The 21,285-nt window shown below is 42.3% G+C and overlaps 1 protein-coding gene across 1 annotated transcript in view; it reads left to right on the top strand.

Moving 5' to 3' along the window:
• Ttc39b (tetratricopeptide repeat domain 39B) overlaps positions 1–21,285 on the top strand; it is a 94,643-nt gene that overhangs the window by 58,547 nt on the left and 14,811 nt on the right. Inside the window, exons 5-14 of the mRNA XM_028753621.1 lie at positions 1,194–1,325; positions 2,195–2,271; positions 6,822–6,889; positions 10,228–10,292; positions 14,917–15,022; positions 16,274–16,339; positions 17,471–17,579; positions 18,302–18,369; positions 18,455–18,514; positions 20,188–20,349. Of these exons, the coding sequence (XP_028609454.1) occupies positions 1,194–1,325; positions 2,195–2,271; positions 6,822–6,889; positions 10,228–10,292; positions 14,917–15,022; positions 16,274–16,339; positions 17,471–17,579; positions 18,302–18,369; positions 18,455–18,514; positions 20,188–20,349 (913 nt within the window). The remainder of the gene's footprint in view (positions 1–1,193; positions 1,326–2,194; positions 2,272–6,821; positions 6,890–10,227; positions 10,293–14,916; positions 15,023–16,273; positions 16,340–17,470; positions 17,580–18,301; positions 18,370–18,454; positions 18,515–20,187; positions 20,350–21,285) is intronic.

The following is a 21,285-nucleotide window of genomic DNA, read 5'->3' as shown; positions in this document are numbered from 1 at the left end:
ACCTGATCCCTCATGTCAAGCAGCCAGCGGTGTCCCTCAGACTTCATTACCTTCTGGACCTCTGCTTCTTTCATCATCTTTGGTCTGCCTGGCTTTGCCACTCTTTGGTTCTCTGGATTCTGACTCAGTGTCTCTGTGTCCTTTATTCTTTTTTTAAACATCCCTCTTTCAACTCTACCATGTGCTTATAAATATAAAATAGGATAAAAGTAAATGATCCGATTCACAGTCTCTGACCTTTATGCATAGTTCATTGTTAAAATTCCTTTTTCACGACACTTGAGGGTAAGGTTTGAACTGCTACTGATAACTGGGGTGCGTGGGCAGTGCCTTCATTGGGGGCAAAGACTCTTTAGACTCTGTCCTCTGGGAATGAAAGAAACAATGTTGCCTCAGGCTGTTGAGGCAGAGTACTTAAAACAATTGATACTTGACACATACACAGGTAAGAGGCTTTGAGAGGAGCTAGCCCAGTCAGGCAGTGCCTGAGAGCCTGATGCGTTCAGCTATTAGCTTTCCTCAGGACTCTTGAATATTAGATCCTAAGGTTTACTCTGCTCAGGTCCCTGTGCCCATGACCTAATTTATTGCAAAAAAAAATCTTGCTTCCTCTGGGCTTGGACTGGAGAGGAGAGAACAGTTTTAAAGGCACCTTTTCTCTGTCTCACATAAGAATTTCACCTTTCCTTCCCTTTCTCTCCCCCTTAGATTTTCTCCCCCTTGCCCCCTTTCCTTTTTGAGATAAGATTCATGTAGCTCAGGCTGGCCTCAAACTCCCAGAAGATGACCTTGAGTTCCTGTTTCTGCTTCTCGGGATGCTAGGCTCAGATGTGTGTCACCAAGCCTCACCCATTTCAGATTTTAAGATGGTGCACTGCCCCCTATTTAGCTGGGGGAAAAAATAGCTTTTCTTTTAAACTTCTCTAGGAAACTAGTCCAGAGGCTGCCCCCTTGTGCTGAATGAGGGAAAAGCATGTTGTCCACAGCACTTTATTCTACTGTGTGGGTTTAAAAAATTGGTACTTGAGGTTTTAAAGCAGGCCTTTTGGATCTTGTATCATTTCAGTAACTATGGAGAAGTCGAGATGCCCACAGTGAGGCTTAGGTATTGTTGGTATCAGAAAAAGACCTGGGCTTGTGTGTCTTTCTTTTTCACCGTGCTGAGATGTACTCACTGGCTGTGTTCTTTCCAGGGCCAAGGAGAGCATGTACCACGCCCTGGGCTACAGTACCATTGTGGTGTTGCAGGCTGTCATGACCTTTGAGCAACAGGACATCCAGAATGGCATTTCTGCCATGAAGGACGCTTTGCAGACCTGCCAAAAGTATGACTGAGTAGTTTATAATATCTGAGCTAAGACAGTTCCCTGCCTTCCTGCCATAGTGAATGCAGCGTGCTGCCAAGTGAGGAGCTTGTTTGAGGTTGGCCAGCACTAGGGTACAGGACTTGAGCTTCAGAGTTTCTTGGCCAGTTCAGTTCTGTGCAGTGGAATTCAGGAAGTCCTATCTGGAGTTATAATATGGCTCCCGTTTAACACCCGTACCCTCTGCTGGAATCCTGGGGCCTGAGCTATGGTAAAAGTCTGAGGGAGGCTTCAGAAGGGTTAGCAGAGAGCATCTTTCTAGTTGTTTTGCTTGGTTAAGAACTGAGTACCACATCAGGTCAAGCAGGAAGTGTGCTTGTTCTACGTGAGGAAGTTCCACATTCAGAAGGGAATTTTTATTTGCCTAAGCATGCGTCTGGACACTCTTGGTTTGTCAAAATGAGAGTGTCAGTTTTAGGCTTTAGTCTGCATTTAGAAGGCCGTAGTGAAGGCTATTATTTATACTGGTGAATTTTAACGTGGCTGAGATGAATCTTCATGTAGTTTTGTTGTAAATCTCAAGTGAAGACCATTTTCCTAACTGCACCTTAAGTCCACTTTTCACCGTGGAGACACTTACCACAGGCATTCTGCTTTTATCTGGAAGTGAGGGGAGCTTTGTAGGTAGCGGGTGTGTGGACTCCTCTACACCATGCTTAGGTCGGATGCTCATGGTTGGCGGTTCAGGACTAGGCCCTGTGGATGGGAGGAGGGAGGCCTGGCCTTGCAGAGGGGCCAGGAGCTCCCTTTTGGTGACTTCTTGCTGAGACTGAAATGATCACCAGTGACAGCAAGCTTCATCTGATGCTTCTCCCTTGTCTTCAATGCAGATACAGGAAGAAATGCACAGTTGTCGAGTCTTTCTCAAGTCTCCTCTCTCGAGGGTCACTGGAACAACTGAGCGAAGGTAAGGGTCCAGAGGCTTGGTCTCCCTCTCCTTTAGAGGCTAAGAGCCCCCAGACCATCTCTGAAGTATAGAGGATGAAGGAAGTGGCTTTTCTCTTCCCAACCCACCTTGGTCACTGCTTGACTTTTGTATATAAGGGGCAGGTGCAGTTTATTTTTTCACTTGCCCTTCATTGTTGTTGTTGGTTTTTGTTGTTTGTTTGGTTTTTTGCAAGCATTGAACCACACACAAGTGCTACTATGTTGTTTTGCCACACACCAGTGTGTGTAAATGCGTTTTCCTTGTTTGGAGCTGTGCAGTTATGAATGGGATGGTACCTTGTACCGTAGTGTGCTTGTTTTTTCCTCATTGAAGGACAGACGTATGGTTTTAAATTTTTTCGCTATTAACAAATACTGTTGTTCTAAAATCCTTGTACATATATATATATTTTTTTTTGCTGTATTCTTTCAAGTACTTCATGAGACAGTTTTCTAAAAGTAGAATTATTGGAACTAAGGGGTTATAATTTTATGTTTATACTTATTGACATTTTTTCCCTCAAAAAGCTATATTCAACTATTGTTGGAGGGTTTCATTTTCTACAGACTATTAATGTTTTTCCAAGGTGGAAGCACTGTTTTGGTTTTCAGACAAGTCTTCTTATGGACTCCTCCCTGGTCTGAATTCACTGTTTAGATTAGGGTGACTTTGAACTCACAGAGATCCACTTGCCTCTGTCTTCCAAGTGCTGAGATTAAAGGTGTATCTGGATAATGTTTACACCTTTAAAAGGGACAGTGCTCGGCTGCATAGCTGATGAAAGGTGTTTGGCTCGTGGGCTTTACGAATAATCAGGAGTCCAGGAAAGCACTCAGTCAGATAGCTGGGAGAAACATCATTGTCAGTTGCTCCATATTTTCTCTGAGATGAGGGGAGAAGTGACCCTAATCACCCCTAAACAGAAGGGGGCTCCACCACCAAAGGGCATCCAGGAACTCTGGAGAGGCTGTGCCATCTCAGGAGAATTTGTGTTCATGTTGTCACTTTCAAGCCTGTTCTTTGGAAGAGATGGTGCAAACACTGGAGTAGCTGGAGCTAGGGAAAGGGAGCACAGCTCTGGGGATGGCTGTCAGGCAGGGCAGTCCTAATGTCAAGTGTACACTGCACACACCCAGCAAGAGATTTGCCATGGCTCTCCGCTTGTCCTATAGGCATGTTGTCAGCTTTGGGACATTGGAGAAGTTAGGCACATTTGAGTGATGTGAGCTTTGAGTGTTGGTCACAGGAGAGGACTGTGCCATACATGTTCCATGTCTTTGGGACTTACCGAAGAAGAGTATTGTGTTGACTCAGCCATGGCAGAAGCAGATGGTATTTTGTTGGTTACTGTCGGCAGTTGCAACCCATCTTCTTTTTCATCAGAAACTGGTCTGCAGCATTCCTAGGAACAAGAGCTGGTACTAGTAGGCCTAAAATGTTCCAGAGACAATCCACGAGATTGACTCAGCCCCGGTATGACTCTTGCATTGCGTTTTCCTTCCTGGGAACTCCTTAAGACTTCTCCCCCGTCTACTGACACCCGCTTCTCATTGTCTTTGTGGCATGAAGGTGACATTGCAGAGTTTTAAACCTTAGTTTTAAGAGGAAGAACATGGTATTTTTGGTGTGAGTATAAATAATTTTAAAACATAATACTGTTCTATGTTTTTTGAAGTGTTCTCTGTGTGCGAGGCACTCTTGGCACATTCTTTAGCATTAGCCCCCACGCCACCACCCATGTGTCTAACTGATGTTCACAGAGAGAAAGGCCAAGGTGATCCAGCTCTCAGAACAGCATGGAAGCTGGTCTGCTTTCCCTGAACCACGGTTCTTCCCGCTGTCCCTGCGCTCTCCCATGGGGTCTAGGAAACACCTTACATGGCTGATGGAAACATTGAACGATCATGTCTGGAAAAGTCGACAATGCTGTGTTGGTTTGTCCTTGTTGACTTTAAACAGAGCAAGTTAGGAAATCTGGACTTTCTACTAATTATTGAAAAATTAACGCCGGGCAGTGGTGGCGCACGCCTTTGATCCCAGCACTTGGGAGGCAGAGGCAGGCGGATTTCTGAGTTCGAGGCCAGCCTGGTCTACAGAGTGAGTTCCAGGACAGCCAGGGCTATACAGAGAAACCCTGTCTCGAAAAAAAAAACCAAAAAAAAAAAAAAGAAAAAGAAAAATTAACTAGCCCATGTCTATAGCTTATTCTGAACTATAAATATTTTTAGACCAGTACAGAAAGGCTGGGCTCAGCTAGCTTTTGGGTGCACCACATTTTTTTTTCATGAACTAAGGAATTTACAGTTAAGGTGTATGGCTGGTGAAAAAAATTACTCAGTGTAAGTCAGGCATAGTGAAGGAATAAAGGTAAATAAATTAAGTTGCGTGTTATTTCCAGTGCTTTTGGCTGTGAAGGCAACCTAAACAGACTTAGAGTTTGAAGTGTGTTTTAGTTTGCTTTCTATTGGTGTGATAAACATCATGACCAAAAGCAACTTGGGGGGGTGGGGGGCATTACAGTCCATTATCAGGGGAAGCCAAGGCAGGAACTGAAACAGGGACCATACCACGGAGGAACACTATGTACTGGCTTGCTCAGACTAATTTCTAATACCACCCAAGACCACCTGCTGGGCCAATTATACATCTAGAAAATGCTCTGCAAGCTGGCCCTTAGGCAGTCCGATGGAGGTTAGTTTCTCGGTTGAATTTCCTCTCTCTAGATAACTAACTTACAATAGGTTGGCAAAAACCAAACCAGAGCAACAGGGCGTGGCAGTACACTGTAGCTCTAGTATGATTTGTTTCCTGTTGGTAATTTTTGTTTGCATGGTCCAGTTTCTAGCTGTGTTCAGGAATGAGTATCTACATGGAGTTTTTCATGGACCTAGTGTGGAACACGCTTGCTCCTCTCCTCCTGTGACTGGTGGCTGGTGCTGAATAGCTTCATGTCAGCTGACTTCAGAGTGTGTGATGCTAAAGCACATTCTGAGTGAAGTGCAAAGCTTCCGATGTGGAGAGAGAGTTGTTAGGGAGAATACTTACATGTGGGTTACAGAATCCAATTCTCCATGCTCTGTGACAGGTCCTTTGTATTCCTCTCTAGTCTCTCTGTCTTTGGTCTAGTTGCCCTTCTGCTCAGGCCTTGATAAGGACCTGCTGTTTAGCCTGCCGGGTCAGGCCAGCTGTAGCATTCACCGCTGCCCCCTTGTCAGCCTGCTGCCCTCTCCTCCTCTCAAGTACCTCATGCTCTAGCCAGAGGAGCCCGACTGCCCTTTTCAGAGGGTGCCTGCACTTTCTTGCCAGGCCAGTCATCTGTTCTCAAGATGGCCTTTGGCATTGATAACCCCAGACGGTTGTCACTTTGTAGTTACCTAGGAAGAGGCTAGTCAGGTGGTGAAAATAATCTGCTAGTTTGAATTACCATGAAGGTACTGAAAACCGAGAGGCACACTCTGAGGAAAGGTGTCCTGGAGACTGGATCGTGACTGATGGCAGTGCCAGGATGCACATGGACAGCACCATGTCCTGGTGGTGTCCTCCCCGTCTGTTTCTGAGGAACTTAACTGCATAGTACTCCTCACAAATTGAACATTTAAGTTGAGTCAGTGTGAGAGAGCTTGTGGGTCATGTGTGTGAAAATGAAGGAACACATCCAGCTTATCTAGTTTGGTCAACAGTGTTCCCAGTGACTCAGACTGCCCCGTTGTTGCCTCACCACTTGAATTGGAAAGGCCCTGTGCCGCCTTCTCAGCCTTTACCAGGAAGCACAGATGCGGGCCAAGAACAATAATGGTGAAAGTTGCCAGCATTCAGCAAAGCTGACTGTATCTGGTAAACGCTACAGGCAATACTCATTTAATCTATTATTACTGGGCCATCTAAATGAGGAGAGCAGCAGAGCGGAGGGCTCACTGTAGATTGGATTTTCTGTTGTTTCTAAGGGCCCTGACTTGTGCACATAGGTCAGTTGTTTTTCTACATCTCAAGGAAGTGGCTGCTTTCTCTCTGATCACTGTCATGATGACCATGCCTTCATCTTTTAGAAGCGAGGATTCATATACTTCATTAACTTCTTCAGTCTGTATAACTGCTAGATGTTTATGTTACTTTTTTTTTTTAAGGTAAGTTTTCTTCTCTCAAAAGGGCTTTACATTTTGTTTCCTCGGTCAGGCATGATGATTCATGCCTATAGTACCAAGATGCTGAGGCACGAAGATTGCTGAGTTGAAGGACAGTCTGGACTACTGAGTTCTAGAACTGCTTGGGCTCCAAAGTGAGACCCTATTCAAACAAACAGTTGGTTTTCTCCTATTCTTGAGCCTCACTCTGCAGTTAATGTTGGATGGAGCTGAAGATGACTCCCCTCCACAGTTCACACGATCCAGGATTATCCAGGAACAATCGTCCTGTTTCTCTGGAAGCGTGGAAACAATCTTTGTGTCTCTCTTGGGCTTTTATCTTCCACCCTTATCAGAATATCTTAGAGCAATACTGTGTCTTTCTCTAATTGTATTTGTTTTTTATAGAGGAAATGCATGCTGAAATCTGTTATGCTGAGTGTCTCCTACAGAAAGCAGCACTCACGTTTGTGCAGGTAATAAACGTCTGGCTGAATACTGGGGTTGGGTGGGAAGCCTGCCAACACTGTACAGAGAAGGTTCAATGTTGCTCATCCCGTGTTAGCACTAAGGCTTAGAGTGGTAATAAAAGATATTTGTGTCCCATCCCCCCTGCCCCTAAGGATTGCCTGAAAGAAGGCTCTGGAGAGCTGTATTCCCACTCAGATGTACTTAGTGTCTGCTTCAAATGGCTTTAAGGATTCTTCTTAGTGTGAGAGCAAAGAGGACTTCAGTTTGCACATATGTGCTGCAGGCAAGAGTTCCCCACCAGACTGAGGAGGCCTCTTTAGGCCTCTGCCAATCCCTCACCGTATCAACTGCTTCTGCAATGCTCAGGTGCACATGCGTATCTACTTTTTCCAAGGACCCTTCACATTTTACCTGTTCACCCTTTCAAAGTCAAGGAGTCATTTTGAGGTCCCAAATTTCACCCTCTGTCTACATGTGCATGCGCCAACGCTTTTAGAAACTTGGACTTTACATTATGACCCCGATGATGGTTATGTCCCAGTGAGGGCAGGAGTAGAGATGATAAGCAGAAAACAGTCTCTCAGTGGATGATGGTGTCTATTGAAGTAGCTTTGGACTATATCTGGCCCCAAATTTTTGAGGATTATATCCTTAGAAATACAAGGTAGCCAGGCGGTGGTGGAGCACGCCTTTAATCCCAGCTCTTGGGAGGCAGAGGCAGGCGGATTTCTGAGTTCAAGAGTTCGAGGCTAGCCTGGTCTACAGAGTGAGTTCCAGGACAGCCAGAGCTACACAGAGAAACCCTGTCTCAAAAAAACAAAAAACAAAACAACAACAACAAAAAAGAAATACAAGGTAATAGAAGCTTTTAAAAAATGTGTTTTCACTAACTTCAAACTTTTTTTTGAGGCATTAGTAGTGGTGGTGTTTTTCCCCTGCAAATTGACGTGTTAGCTTAGATTCCAGTCCAGTAAAACTGAATCAGGGTAGTGTCCTGTTCCCTGAAGTCCAGACAGCATTCTCACCATATCAGTGACATGACACTATGAGTCATAGAGGCCCCTACTTTTTTCCTTATGTGTTTTCCAAGTGGGCATTTGACAACTTTTTTAGGTTACAACTTTGTTTTGTAACTGAGGATTTGAAATCCAACATCTTAGAGGTGTCCACTACTCCTTCATGTCTGCCTGTGGTTACTTCCCTGTATCTGTGCTTTGGCTGGGTAAGGATCTGCAGCTCCACCCCTTTCTCCATGCTCCCACCGACATTGCCCCAGCAGTGACTCATAAGCTCCCTCCCTTCCTACGTGCTCCCACCATGAATCATGGTTTCTGCAGTGGTGCTCATCAGCTGCTGAAGGATTGGTTGTCCAGTGGCTGAGTGACTGTCCCTGGTTTCTTTTTGCTTTTCGTTCATCCTGCGTTCTGTGATTGATTCTCACTCAGAAAGGCACCTCTGCTTGTTATTTTCTGCTTCTGCATTTCATGGTTTTCGTGGACTCTGTCAGTGTTCTGTATCAGAATATCACCCTGGAAGGGGTTTCCAGGGTTGTCCTCAGGTGCTACTGACCTTCGCTTGCCACAGGGGTCAAAGTGGCTTCCCTCCCACTCAGCTCCTTTCTTTTCTGCATTAGTTAACTCTCCTCTCTGTACTTGGAGATGGCCCAGCATGGTCTTTGATGCTTCCTGGTGTGTCCAGTTGAGGTGTCCTTTGCATAGACTTCAGGATCGCTTTGCCTTCCTTCCTGGGTCTGTTCTTGCCCTTTCTTGGTTTTTTGGTTCTCCATGTCCCACTTTGTGTTTTCGTGACATCCCACGCAAGTCTCCATCATGGCGCATGCCTCCATCATGGCGAGAGCCTCCGTCATGGCGCAAGTGCAAGTGCCCATCATGGCACATGCTTCCGTCATGGCGCATGCCTAGTTCCTCAGCACGTCATGTTGCTTTTGCATTCAGGTGCCCATCACAAAATAAGCATTTGGTCAGTGTTTACTGAATCATGGAATGAAATAATCATTATTTGATTTTAATCCAGTCCAAGAAATTTCTTTTTGGCTTGTATATGAACTTGTATAAATATAAATATAAGATTATTATTTATATTTTTTAATATTTTAAAATATTTTAAATTCCTTAGTATCTTAAATATGTAAAATTAAAATTTCTTAATATCTTAAAACAATTCCTAAATAAGAATATAAATGTTTGAGTTGTATAGTGAATTTTGTATTTACAGATTTGTATAAAAATAGGAATGCTAAATATTTTAATGAGAATAGAAAGCTAAAAATAGGGTTTTTTGATTTTGTTGTTTTTTACTTGAAAAGTGTTGCTAGCTTTAGATTATCTAATCATTTTAGGAGTATAAGCCTGTGGGCCTATCTCTTGTCAGCACCATCAACACAATGTTCTTCAGTTGGTTATTTGGTGTAATTTATTAGGAGACTCTTAGAATGCTGATCCTAAAAATGCCATTCAAACTGCCTCAATTTCATGAGTGATAACCCTCAAGCACAGAGAAGTAAAATGGTTTTCTACCCTCAGATTACATATTAGTGACAACCAGTTCAGAATTTAGATCAGTGACTTTTGGTCTGCAAATTTATATGAGTGAGATTTACAGTGTTGGGGCTGAACAGATGGCTCAGGGGTTAAGAGCATTGACAGGTCTTCCAGAGGTCCTGAATTCAGTTCCCAGCAACCACACAATGGCTCACAACCATCTGTAATGGGATTCGATGCCTTCTTCTGATGTGTCTGAAGACAGCTACGAAAGACAGCTCATACAAATAAAATAAATACATCTTTTTTTTTTAAACTTACAATGTTAAGTAGACTTCTTGTTTAAGCATCACTGAAAGAAGAACTATTATTCTCTGGGTGTGGTGGATGCGAAAATTTGGCCTTAGAACAGAGTTATGTAGCCAAGTGTTCTGGGTACCACTGAGCTCAGAAGAATATTTCTCAGTGGATGGATGATGGTGTCTATTGAAGTAGCTTTGGACTATATTTGGCCCCAAATTTTTGAGGATTATATCCTTAGAAATACAAGGTAATAGAAGCTTTTAAAAAATGTGTTTTCACTAACTTCAAACTTATAAGAAAATTACAAAATGGCACATTGCAAATGCAAAGCAAGAGTGATGTATCAAATGCAGCCAAAATGCAGTACGCGAGGCTAGGAAGCAAGCTTAGTGATAGAGTGTTCCTTTACTCAGGATGCTCCAGGATCTATTCACAGCAGCATGCTCGTGCGCACAGACACAGATACACACGTCTCATTCCACAAATACATACTGTTTTTCCTCCTAAGTGCTCTAATTATTCAATTGTATTATTTTCAGGATGAAAATATGATCAACTTCATCAAAGGTGGACTCAAAATTAGAACAAGTTACCAAATATATAAGTAAGTTACAAAGTAAAATGTGACTGAAATTGAAATTAAATTAAATATTTTTGAAGCCAGGCTACCCTGGACTCTTGATTTTTCTGCCCAGATTCCCAAGTGTTGGGATTATTATTACTACCCCACTAAGATTGGCTTTTAAAGTGATTCTCTCCTAAGAATATTTGTATATTTGTATTTATATTGCTATTTATGTATTGTGTTCTTGAGTCAGGATCTCACTATATGACCCAGGCTGGGTTTACATCTCTCATTCTCCTGCCTCAGACTTTGGGATTGCTGGGATTACAAACACATGTCACTACATTTGACTTGCTATAATATAAACTTTTAAAAACATCTTCTATAATTTTATGTTTTTAGTTTTTGTGGTTAATGTAGTGATTGCAATGTCCTTCTTGGCTTATTACTATTAGCTTAGAGTTCATACAGTATGTAAAATGTACAAGTTTTGTGAAAACATAGTTTGCCTCCAGTTGGCCCTTGTTCTAGCTTCCTTTCTGTTGCTGTGATAAAACACTCTGAGCAAAAGCAACTTAGGGAAGAAAGAGCTTATTTGGCTCATATTCCAAGGCACAGTGCTTCACTGAGGGAAGTGAGAGCAGGAACTCAAGCAGGAACTTGAGGCAGAAACAGTGAAGACAATGATTGCCGACTCATGTGTGGGAGCATGCTTAGCTTGCTTACACTGCCCAGGACCTTCCCAGAGAATGATGCTGCCCACAGTGGGCTGCGTCTTCCTGCAGCAATTAGTAATCAAGACAATCTCCTACAGAATTCCCTCAGGCCAATCTGTTCTTGATGATCCCTCAGTTGAGACTCCCTTCGCAGGTGACTCTAGGCTGTGTCAAGATGTCCATTTATAGGACAGCCTTTTAAACAATTCTTATGGTGTGTTCCATATGTGTATCATTAAATGTATAATAAGCATCGTCTTTTGTCTTACTCTGTTCTGCTTACAAAATATTTGACATCGTTTCTGTTCACTTTATGCTGATGAACTTCCTTTCGCATTTCATAGTATTAACTTTCAGCATTTTTCTTCTGTTTTTGTTGTTTTGAAACCAGTTTATTTTGGCCTTACTTTCAAGGATGTTCTTGCTATGTATAGTGTTCTGAATTGTTAGGGTGTTTCTTTTCTCAGCCCTTTAAAACCAGCACTCCACCGCATCAGTTCTTACGTTGTCTAGGACCTCAGCTGTTTGTGTAATTGTTTCATATATTTGAATATATAATTTTTTTCATCTCCTTAAAGAGCATGCTGTGTCTTTGATTTTGAGCAGTTTAGTGTGGATTTAGACTTTTGTTGCCATTATTTCCTCAAAGTTTGTTTCTCCTGCATCTTTTCTCACTCATTTCTTGTGAACTTCCAGTTACATACTGGTCAGCCTGATTGTGTTCAGTAAGCTACATACAGATCCACACCCACTTATTTACTTTAGATTAGATCTACTGTGGGTCATCTTGGAGTCAGTTTCTATTTATTGCTTTTTCTGTTGACTGTATGTCATGTTCTCATGTAGGATAATTTAGAAATCATATCCTAGATATTGATTTATTTGTAAAGACGCTGGATTCAGTCATCCTTTCTCTGACATGTGCCAAGCTCTGTTTTGGGAAGCAAAGCTCTGTTTTGTGTGCTTAGACTCAGGCTCCAGATTCTTCCTGGACATTGCAGGGACATTGCACCTGGATCCCTGCTATCCTGTTCCTGTTGCCTCTTGGACCTTCCCCCAGTCACATAGCTCTTGGATTAGCCGAGACTTCAGTGTTTTTTGACATAGATTTTGGTTTTCCCATTAGTGTAGTTCTATCATCTGTGGACATGTCCTTATATTCTCTAAGACCCTTCTCTGTCTTGGATTCTGTCTTTTAACCCAGGGAGACTCTATGGCTTATTGATTGTGGTCTGTGGGCCCCATGTGGAGTGGGGCATGCTTTCAGGCACATAGACACATAGATAGTTAATTCATGAACTATTTCCTGCTTTCAGAAGGTGCCTACTCCAGCACCTTCGGTTTCCAAGCCTGCAGAAATGTTTTAAATAGATTTTTTGTGTATTTTTTTGGGTTTGTAATTGTTATGTGTGGGAAAGCAAACCTAACATAAGCTTCCTAGCATCACTGGGAACGCATCCCACCACAGAAGCAGAGCCTGATTAGTATTTTAAGAGGCGGTTTTACCAGTACTCATTATGTAAACCTGGAATCCATAAAAAATAATCTTATAAGAGGGAATCGATTTGGGAAACTTGTTACAGTGTTTTTAGATTTCCTTTCAAAGTAATTTTTAGAAGATTAAAGAGTTGATTGCTTTTCCAATCATCAGAACTTTAAAAAGCTAATTTAAGTAGTCCTATGATAGAGAACCACCTGCTTCAGTGCAGTTATAGGGCTTTGATCATGAGAGGCCTCAGTGTGTTTGGCTGTGCGTGTTTACGTGTACTTCTACACACAGATATTTCGTTAGAAGTTCACATTATACTGAATTCCTTGTTGAACATAAATCCTTTCAAAATAGTGGAGAAAGAGAAATATTTTAAGTAAATATTTTTTAAACTCTTAAAAGGTAAAACCATCATTAATACAAAAATACATTTCAATAAGACTTAGTATTTTAAATTTTTTTCCTCAGGAGACAGAGGCAGGCAGATCTTTGAGTTCAAGGCCAGCCTGGTCTACAGAGTAAGTTCTAGAATAGTCAGGACTACACAGGGAAACCTTGTCTCAAAACACCAAAGTCATTAGCAAAGAACATAGGGAAATTTTTTATGTTCTTAAAACTAAAGGCTTGGGGCTGGAGATGTAGCTCAGAGGCTAAGAACATTTACTGATTTGTCACAGGACCACAGTCTGTGTCTCAGCTCTTACACTGGGTGGCTTGCAAGTCCATGCAATTTCAGCTCCAGGCAATCAGAAGTCACTTGTGTGGGACACATAGGACAGACACCACACACGCAGGCACACACACACACACACACACACACACACACCACACATACACACACACAAAGCACACACACACACATGTTAAAAATCTTCTAAAAGTTAAGCTTTAAACATACATAATGTTCTATTTTGAAACAATTTGTTATTACTATAAATAATTTTCATGTATCTTTTATTCAGATTCACAAATATAAGCATCCTATAAGATAAAAAGCTCAATTATAGTTTAAAATCAGCCTTTAAACTTTCATTAAAAAATTCTGTTTGGAGGTCTGGAATGACTCAGTGGTTAATCGTGCATATTGTTCTTTCAGTGAACCAGAGTTCAGTTCCCAGAACCCATATTAGGTGATTTACAATTGTAAGTTCCAGTCAAAGGGATCCCATGTCCCAGGCCTCCTCAGGTATTATGCATACAGTAATACACCCATGTGCAGATAAACACTACATATAATTAATTTTTAAAACAATTTCCTTTTTGGGACATTTGTCATTATAAAGAATTTTCATAGATCTTTCATTTATATTAAAAAAATACAGACTACATAATCACAGCTCATTTATTAAAGTGATATTTGCTGCCTTGACAGCATCCAACTGTTCCTGTCCCAATAGTGCTCTTTTTTTCTAGGGTCTAACCTGGGATTCACATTTAGCTGTAATGTTCCCTTAATATCTGTCTGTTAGGAGACAGGCCTCACTCTGTAGCCCATTGTGGCGGTGAACTTACTGCATAGCCCAGGCTGACTTTGAATGTCTGGAAATCACCATTTTTAGCCTCATGAGTGCTAGGATTACAAGCATGTGTCACTCTGCTCAAGGCAGATGACAGCATGGGATAGTCGTAAGTTGGAAGGAGTCTGAAGCAAATTAGTTCCTCTGGTCAGTTATACTTCCTATAAACCAGGTCAGCCCTGAGCTTGCTAGATGTGTCTAGAGTGCATCATGAGGGAAACTGTGCATTATACTGGGGATAGAAGATACGTGGTTATACCTTATTATTTTGTTGGGTTATTCTTGTGGCACTGGCGTTGGAACCCTGGGCCCTGGGAATGGTATCCTGTGTCCTGACACTGAGACACATCTTCTTTGTTACTTTCTCCCAGTTCAGTAAGCAGTTACCACTTATTGCTAATTTACATGCCTTTGATTATTTGTCTTTTGAAGCTTAGTAGTAGAGTACTTTCCAAATGTGTGAGAGCCTTGGGTTCAGTCACCACCACCACCACCCCTCCTTTGCTTTTGCAAAGGGACATAATACGGCAATTGACACCATTGTGATGGGAATAGTCTCGTCAAGCTCTGATGAATCTGCATGGAATTGAAGTAGCATTCATGTTTGAGGGTAGAGGGCAGGGCTGTGAGTCGTGCACAGCAGCTGAGACCTGAACATTCCTGAAGTGTTAGATCGAACCCGAGGTTCTGTGGCTCCTAAACTGAGCTTGCTGATGGTTGAGCCCGCTGTCCTCAACACTGTAAAATGGGTGCTTTCTTTCTTCTTAGTGGGAGTTACTCTGTAGCCCGAGGAGCAGATTGACTTTATCATCATCTGCATTTGTGTAGTATTTTAGGTAATGACATTTATAGTAGACAAGGGTAACATTGGTTTGACATTCCTTTGTCAGAGTCACTGGAACCTAATTCTCTACCCCCCCCCCCTTTTTTTCTCACTCCAGAGAGTGCCTTTCTATCCTGCATGTGATTCAGAAGAACAAACACGAGCAGCATTTCTTCTATGAGTTTGAAGGAGGAGTCAAGCTTGGAACAGGGGCCTTTAATTTGGTAAGGAAGCAGTTATATAGAAACCAGAACCTTTTGTAGATGAAACCAAGTGTCCAGTATCTCTCTTGTGTTTTGAGCTTTATTTCTACCTGTGTTTGGCTGGTGAGCTGCTGGCCTGGACTGGTTTTCCTGTGTGGTGAATGCTACAAAGTTCCGTCTGTGCTCAGAGCAGCTTTAGGTCACACAGGACAAGGGATGAATGCCACACCCGATTGGACTAGTAAGGCTTTTAGTTATGAGGAGCTAGAATCTAGTTCTGTTTGTGCATCGGAAATATTTGTTGTCCTGTTAATGATGGCTCTGGAGTTGAAAATGGGAGGGCGTGATACACTTTGAGAAACAGTTGATCTCTGGGGAGATGCAGAGTCAGTAAGACTGTCAGTACAGTGTTATTTAGAAATTTGGAATTTTTACGAGGGTTTAACTTGTTGGAGAATGAAGTAGTGAAAAGAATCGTATTTTGAGCATATAGTCCCCAAGGCTGTGTTAATGAGCCAGTGTGCAAGTCAGTGCTGGGGTTGAGGGTGGACTGACTTCTCCCTATGGACTGTCTGCTCTGTCTGCTTGGCTGTTAAACCTCATCATTCACCTGGGATGTAATATCTCCCATTCAGAGAGATAGTTCCAAAACCTCTTCTACCTAAGCCTCTGGCCGTCTAGCCCTAGCCCACTGGCTACCTCCATGAATTGGTATATGGCCACTTCTGGGAGACCCTTTTTCACTGTCCTTCAGGTGTGTCCCAGAAGGTGCCGGGCTGCTATGGCTGCCCACTTCTGTTAGTGCAGGAGTATCACTCACATCACCTTAGGGTTGTACCTTCCAGAAAGGAAGCTGAAGGAAACTTTGCCTAAACCAGGCATGGAGGCTCATGTCTAATCCAGCACTTGAGCGGCAGGAAGGCACTGTAAGTTCAAGGCCAGCTTAAGCTACAGATGAGACCCTATCTCAACCAACCAAAGCAAGATGGAAAGGAAGAAAGAAGCCTTGCCCGAGATGCCTTTCATGCTGCTTCATTTCACAGAAGACCAAGTCACCGTTTAGAGGACCATGAAGAAACCAGGCTTTATTTATTGTCTCCTTACTGAGTCCTAGTCAGGTTAGACTTGATTTGGCTATCAGGGCTTTTGAACAGGTTAGGGTTAACCGCTGGGCAGCCTATAGTCAGCCTCACACATCAGCTCACTCATGTGGGCTGTCTGTAGTCAGAGTCTAACGTGCACGTGCACTTACAGTTCTATTTTTCTTTACAGATGCTGTCTCTTTTACCAGCAAGAATCATCCGATTACTAGAATTTATCGGATTTTCTGGAAACAGGGTACAGATGACATTTTGTCTTGATTTTGAGGAAATTTCTGTTGTTTTCTGTTATAGTGGTCTTCTCCACCCAGCTTCTTTTCAAATGGCGTTCTCTCATGAGTGCCTCTTTTCCTAGGTTTGAGATAAATACTCTCTCTTCCACAGAGTGCTCCCTCAGACGTCCCCAATGAGGCACAAGTGTTTCTAACATTCAGAATCATGTATTCATCTAGCTGCTCACTAGCTGTTCCCATAAAATTGTGAGTTCCTGTTCCACTTTCCCTGTGGAGTGGCCAGGTCTCTGCAGGCATAGAATCCTGTGTTCTCGCTCATTACAGTACACTGAGCTTGAATCTCAGTATGGTTTTCTGTGGTGCTGGGGATGAAACCCAGGCCTGGCTTTACTCATGCTTGGGTAAGTGCTTTACTGTTGAGACAAGCCCCTAGCAGCTCAGGGTATAAATTGGAAATCAAAGAAATAGAGCGTTTCTTGGGAATGAGCAGTTCATTCCTTTCTGTAGAATCAATCATACGATCAATATGGATTAGTTTGATATCTGTTGCTATGATAAAAAACACTCTGAACAAAAACAATGTAGAGGAGGAAAGAGTTGATTTTTTTCCTGTGCTTCCAGGTTGCAGTCCATTGTTGAGGGACATGAGGGCAGGAACTAAAGACAGGAAGCTGGAGGAAGGAGCTGTGAGGGACGCCTGCTGACTTGCTGTCTGGCTTGCTTGTAGGCTCAGGCTTAGCTAGCTATCTTGAACAGCCCAGCACCACCTGCATAGGGATTGGTGCTGCTCACAGTGGGCTGTCTTCTTGCATCAAGCATGATCCCCTAAAGACACTCAACAGACCAATTTGAACTAGGCAATTCCTTGGTGTAAGCTTTCCTCTCAGATGACTCTAGGCTGTATTAAGTGGGCAATTAAAGCTGACTGGACAGTTACAAAAGGATTTATCAGATTGTCTCAGGCCAGTTTAAAACATGAAGTTTGTTTCTAGTTAAATACTGCCATTATTTTAAGCTGGTGACAAATAAAACCTCAAGTTCATGTAGGGCAGGACATGAATGATGTGAAATTTTCCAAATATAATATTTTTTCCAGTCAGATTTTTCTCTCTCTGTGATGCATTTACTCTCTGCAGGACCTGGGCCTTCTGCAGCTACGGGAAGGTGCATCCGGAAGCAGCATGCGGTCCCCACTCTGTTGCCTTACAATCCTGGCTTTCCATACCTACATCTCCCTGATTCTTGGTAAGAGCTCGTAGTCTCTGTCTGCTTACTTTTGATTTTTTTTTTTTTTTGAGTTAAGATGGAAGATGATGAGATTTATCATAGAGATCTTTGGCAGAGACAGTTGACCGATTGTTTTCACTGAGCAGTTTAAAAGTTACTTATATGCATGTATGTTCTTTATTTTGAGCCTATGAGCATTTTGTCTGCATGTGTGTCTGTGTACCACATGCATGGCTTGTGCTTACAGAGGCCAGAGGAGACATTAGACTTCCTCGTACTGGAGTTACGGATGGTTGTGAGCTGCCATGTGGGTGCTAAGAATTGAACTTGGCTTCTCTTCAAGAACAGCTAATGCTCTTACTACTGAGCCATCTCTCTAATGCCTCATAAAACATTTTAAGCTCTAGTCTTAGATAAGACTTATGTATTCGGTGGCTGTATTTTTATCACATTCATGGTAGTATTTCCATTTTTTTTTTAATTTTGTAGAAAATTCAATTTAGAGGTAATGTAAGTTAACATTGCCTTGAAAAGTAGAAATGTCACTGGGAATCTGAGATAGCCACCTCCATTCTTAAGACTTGTTTGCCCTGGAGCTCTTTAAGTCATACCCTTCTCAGATGAAAACACAGGTTTATCTTGTCCACGAGTGTGTGCCGTGTATCAGTGAGAGTCTGGGAGTAGGTTGTAAATGTGCACTGTGTTTCCTGAGCACTGAGCAGTGTCTGTTCAATTTCTAGGTACAGGAGAAGTGAATGTTGTGGAAGCAGAGAGTCTCCTTGCACCGTTCCTTCAACAGTTCCCAAATGTATGCTTACTGTTCCATCATCTGTCTCAGCCGTGACTCCTAGCCGCCATAGTCTATTGAAGTGTGTTCTTTCCTTTCTCCACAGGGCTCCCTCATACTGTTCTATCATGCCCGAATCGAGCTGCTGAAAGGCCATGCTGAAAAGGTAGCTGTGTCAGCAAGGGTTATTTAAGGGCAGTGTCTGTGTGGGAGGGTTGCATCACACGGTCACTCAACATAGGTAAATTTGGTTACGTGGACTAGCAAAAATAAATAGGAATGTGATTCTGAAAAGCTAAGCTTTTACTTTGTGCACATGTGTTTTCATACTTAATAACTTACCTCAAAACATGTTTACACATATGTGAAGTAGTTCATGGTGGAGTATATAAAGTATTTTTTAAAAGAGTGTATAAAATCATATATTTTATTATGGGCATCTAAGAGGCGTCAGAAAACTTTGACCATTATCTATTTCTGCATTGATTTTGGAAGCTTTCTTTTACCTATGGTGCAACTATGCTGGTTCCTCATCAAAGGAACTAGTTGATTAATTCTCTTAAAGACAAAGAGAAGTGTGTGTGTGTGTGTGTGTGTGTGTGTGTGTGTGTGTCTGTCTGTCTGTCTGTCTATGATATCCTTCCACACAAATAAGATCAAACTTTTTTCTATTTATATTAAACCCTAAATCTACCTTCCAACCATACGTTTAAGTCTCCCTCTGTTCATTTTGATGGCTGGGTTTCCTTTTTATGAGATGGCTGTTTTTATACTTATTAAAGTAATCTGCTATTGGTGACTGACCACTAAACATTTCCGTGCACAAATATATCGATATAGAATTCTGGGTCAGATGATGCTTGCATCTTTGATATATTCAGGCAAATTGCCTTTCTCGAGAACCTTCCAATGTAAACGTCTGTAAAGAAATGACGAACAGACTGGGGCGATGCCGCCGTGACTGGGGCGATGCCGCCGTGGTTACGAGCACTTGCTGTTCTTACAGAGGACCCAGGTTCCTAGCACCCACATCATGTGGCTCACACCTGCCTATAACTCTACTTCCAAGGGATCTTCTGGCCTCTATAGGCACCAGGCATGCATGTGGCACACATATACGGTGCAGGCACTCACTCACATGTACACATAAAAAAAATGAATCTTTAAAAATATGAGAATCCGTATTTCTAATGTTCTTTGTCAACTTGAGACATCTCTGTCCTTTAATTTTTTGCCCATGTGATAAGTGTAAAAAAAAAAAAGGAATTGAATTTTTTCCTTAACTTTATTATTACTGTTATTATTTGTTGTGCTGGTCAAATCTAGGGCCTTGTGTATGCTGGGCAAGTGCTTTACCACTAAGCTCCATTCCTAGTGCAAACTTTCAAATTTAGTCAACCAGTTTATTAATTTCTACATGTCTATTAGTTATTCCTTTTTTTCTTATTTGCCCAGTTACAGCTTTACCAATCTTTCTGATAAGGGCTTAGTTAGCCTTTTACTGATTATGGGATTTTGTTTAATGTGTGTTTTGTCCAATAAAGATTCTTATGCTGTTATAGTCTGTTTTATGAAAGAATTTTGACATTTCTATCGTACTTGGAAATTGAGTTTCCTATTCCTGTGGTATAAAGTACAAGGCCCTCTCACAAAGTCAAGTAAAGCAACAGAGTCTAACTGTACTGTCAGGGTAAGGAAGGGGAACGTGATGGCAGGTTGAGTGGCTTCATGAGTAATGACTTTGTTCCTTTTGTACAAAGTGTTTTGTGTATTTTTCCATTAGGTTATTATCTCCTTGTCTAATGTCTGGATGATCAGCTTTATGCAATTGACTTATAGGCTCAAGAAACATTTCGAAAATGCATTTCAGTTCAAGAAGAGTGGAAACAGTTTCACCATCTCTGTTACTGGGAATTAATGTGGATTTATATATACCAACAAAATTGGATGCAGGCGTATTACTATTCAGACCTACTTTGCAAAGAGAGTAAATGGTCCAAGGTGAGCACCCTGCTTTTCTCATGTCCTCTGCTTGCTACATGGCCACGGTGCTTTGTGATGTAAGGTTGATTTTTTTTTTCAAGAATATGGCATGGATACGTTTCTCAGTTTAGAGGCTGGAGGATGAGGAGAAGGAGGAGGAGGAGGAGGAAGAGGAGGAGGAGGAGGAGGAAGAAGTAGAGGAGGAGGAGGAGGAAGTGGAGGAGGAGGAGGAAGTGGAGGAGGAGGAGGAGGAAGTGGAGGAGGAGGAGAAGGAGGAGGAGGAGGATGAGGAGAAAGTGGAAGAGGAGGAGGAGGAAGTAGAGGAGGAAGAAGAGGAGGAGGAGGAGGGTATACTGACCATACTCCAGGCAGGATGTGGCTAGCATGTAATTGCAGATGCCTGTCTTGATTTTCTGAACCATCCAAGCCACCCCCAGTGACACACCTCCTCCAACAAGACTTTCTAATAGTGCCATTCTGTATAAGCAGTCCAAGTTTTAAGCGTCCTTCCTAAAGTGCTTTCCAACAAAGGCATTTTACTGCCAGGATGGACTTAGGAAGGAAGGGATCATGGCTTATTATTCCTTCTGTCCACTTTTCCACTGCGGTGGGTCCTGTTATAGAAGGATCACATTAACTGAAAAGTGTGGCCGTCTTCTGAAATAGATTTTAATAGTTGCTGATAATAAGCAGTTCTGAAAATCATGCAATTGTGCAAATGTATTGGAGCACCTGAGTTCTTCCTTTTTCTTTTGTTTTTGTTCTTTTAAGACAGGGTTTCACCTTGTAGCCAAGGCTAGCCTGGAGCTCACTATGAATTACAGATTGAATTTACAGCAGTCCTTCTGCATCAGCTTCCCAAGTGCTGGGATTGCATCATTTCACTTGGCACAGAGAACTAAAGCCTGTGCCTTTTACTTCTCCCTCCCTCCCTCCCTCCCTCCCTCCCTCCCT

This window comes from Grammomys surdaster, unplaced genomic scaffold, assembly GCF_004785775.1.
Source record: "Grammomys surdaster isolate TR1022 unplaced genomic scaffold, NIH_TR_1.0 125951, whole genome shotgun sequence".
NCBI classification, from domain to species: domain Eukaryota; kingdom Metazoa; phylum Chordata; class Mammalia; order Rodentia; family Muridae; genus Grammomys; species Grammomys surdaster.
The sequence above is the reverse complement of the archived record's forward strand: the minus strand, read 5'-3'. Positions and strand labels throughout refer to the sequence as shown.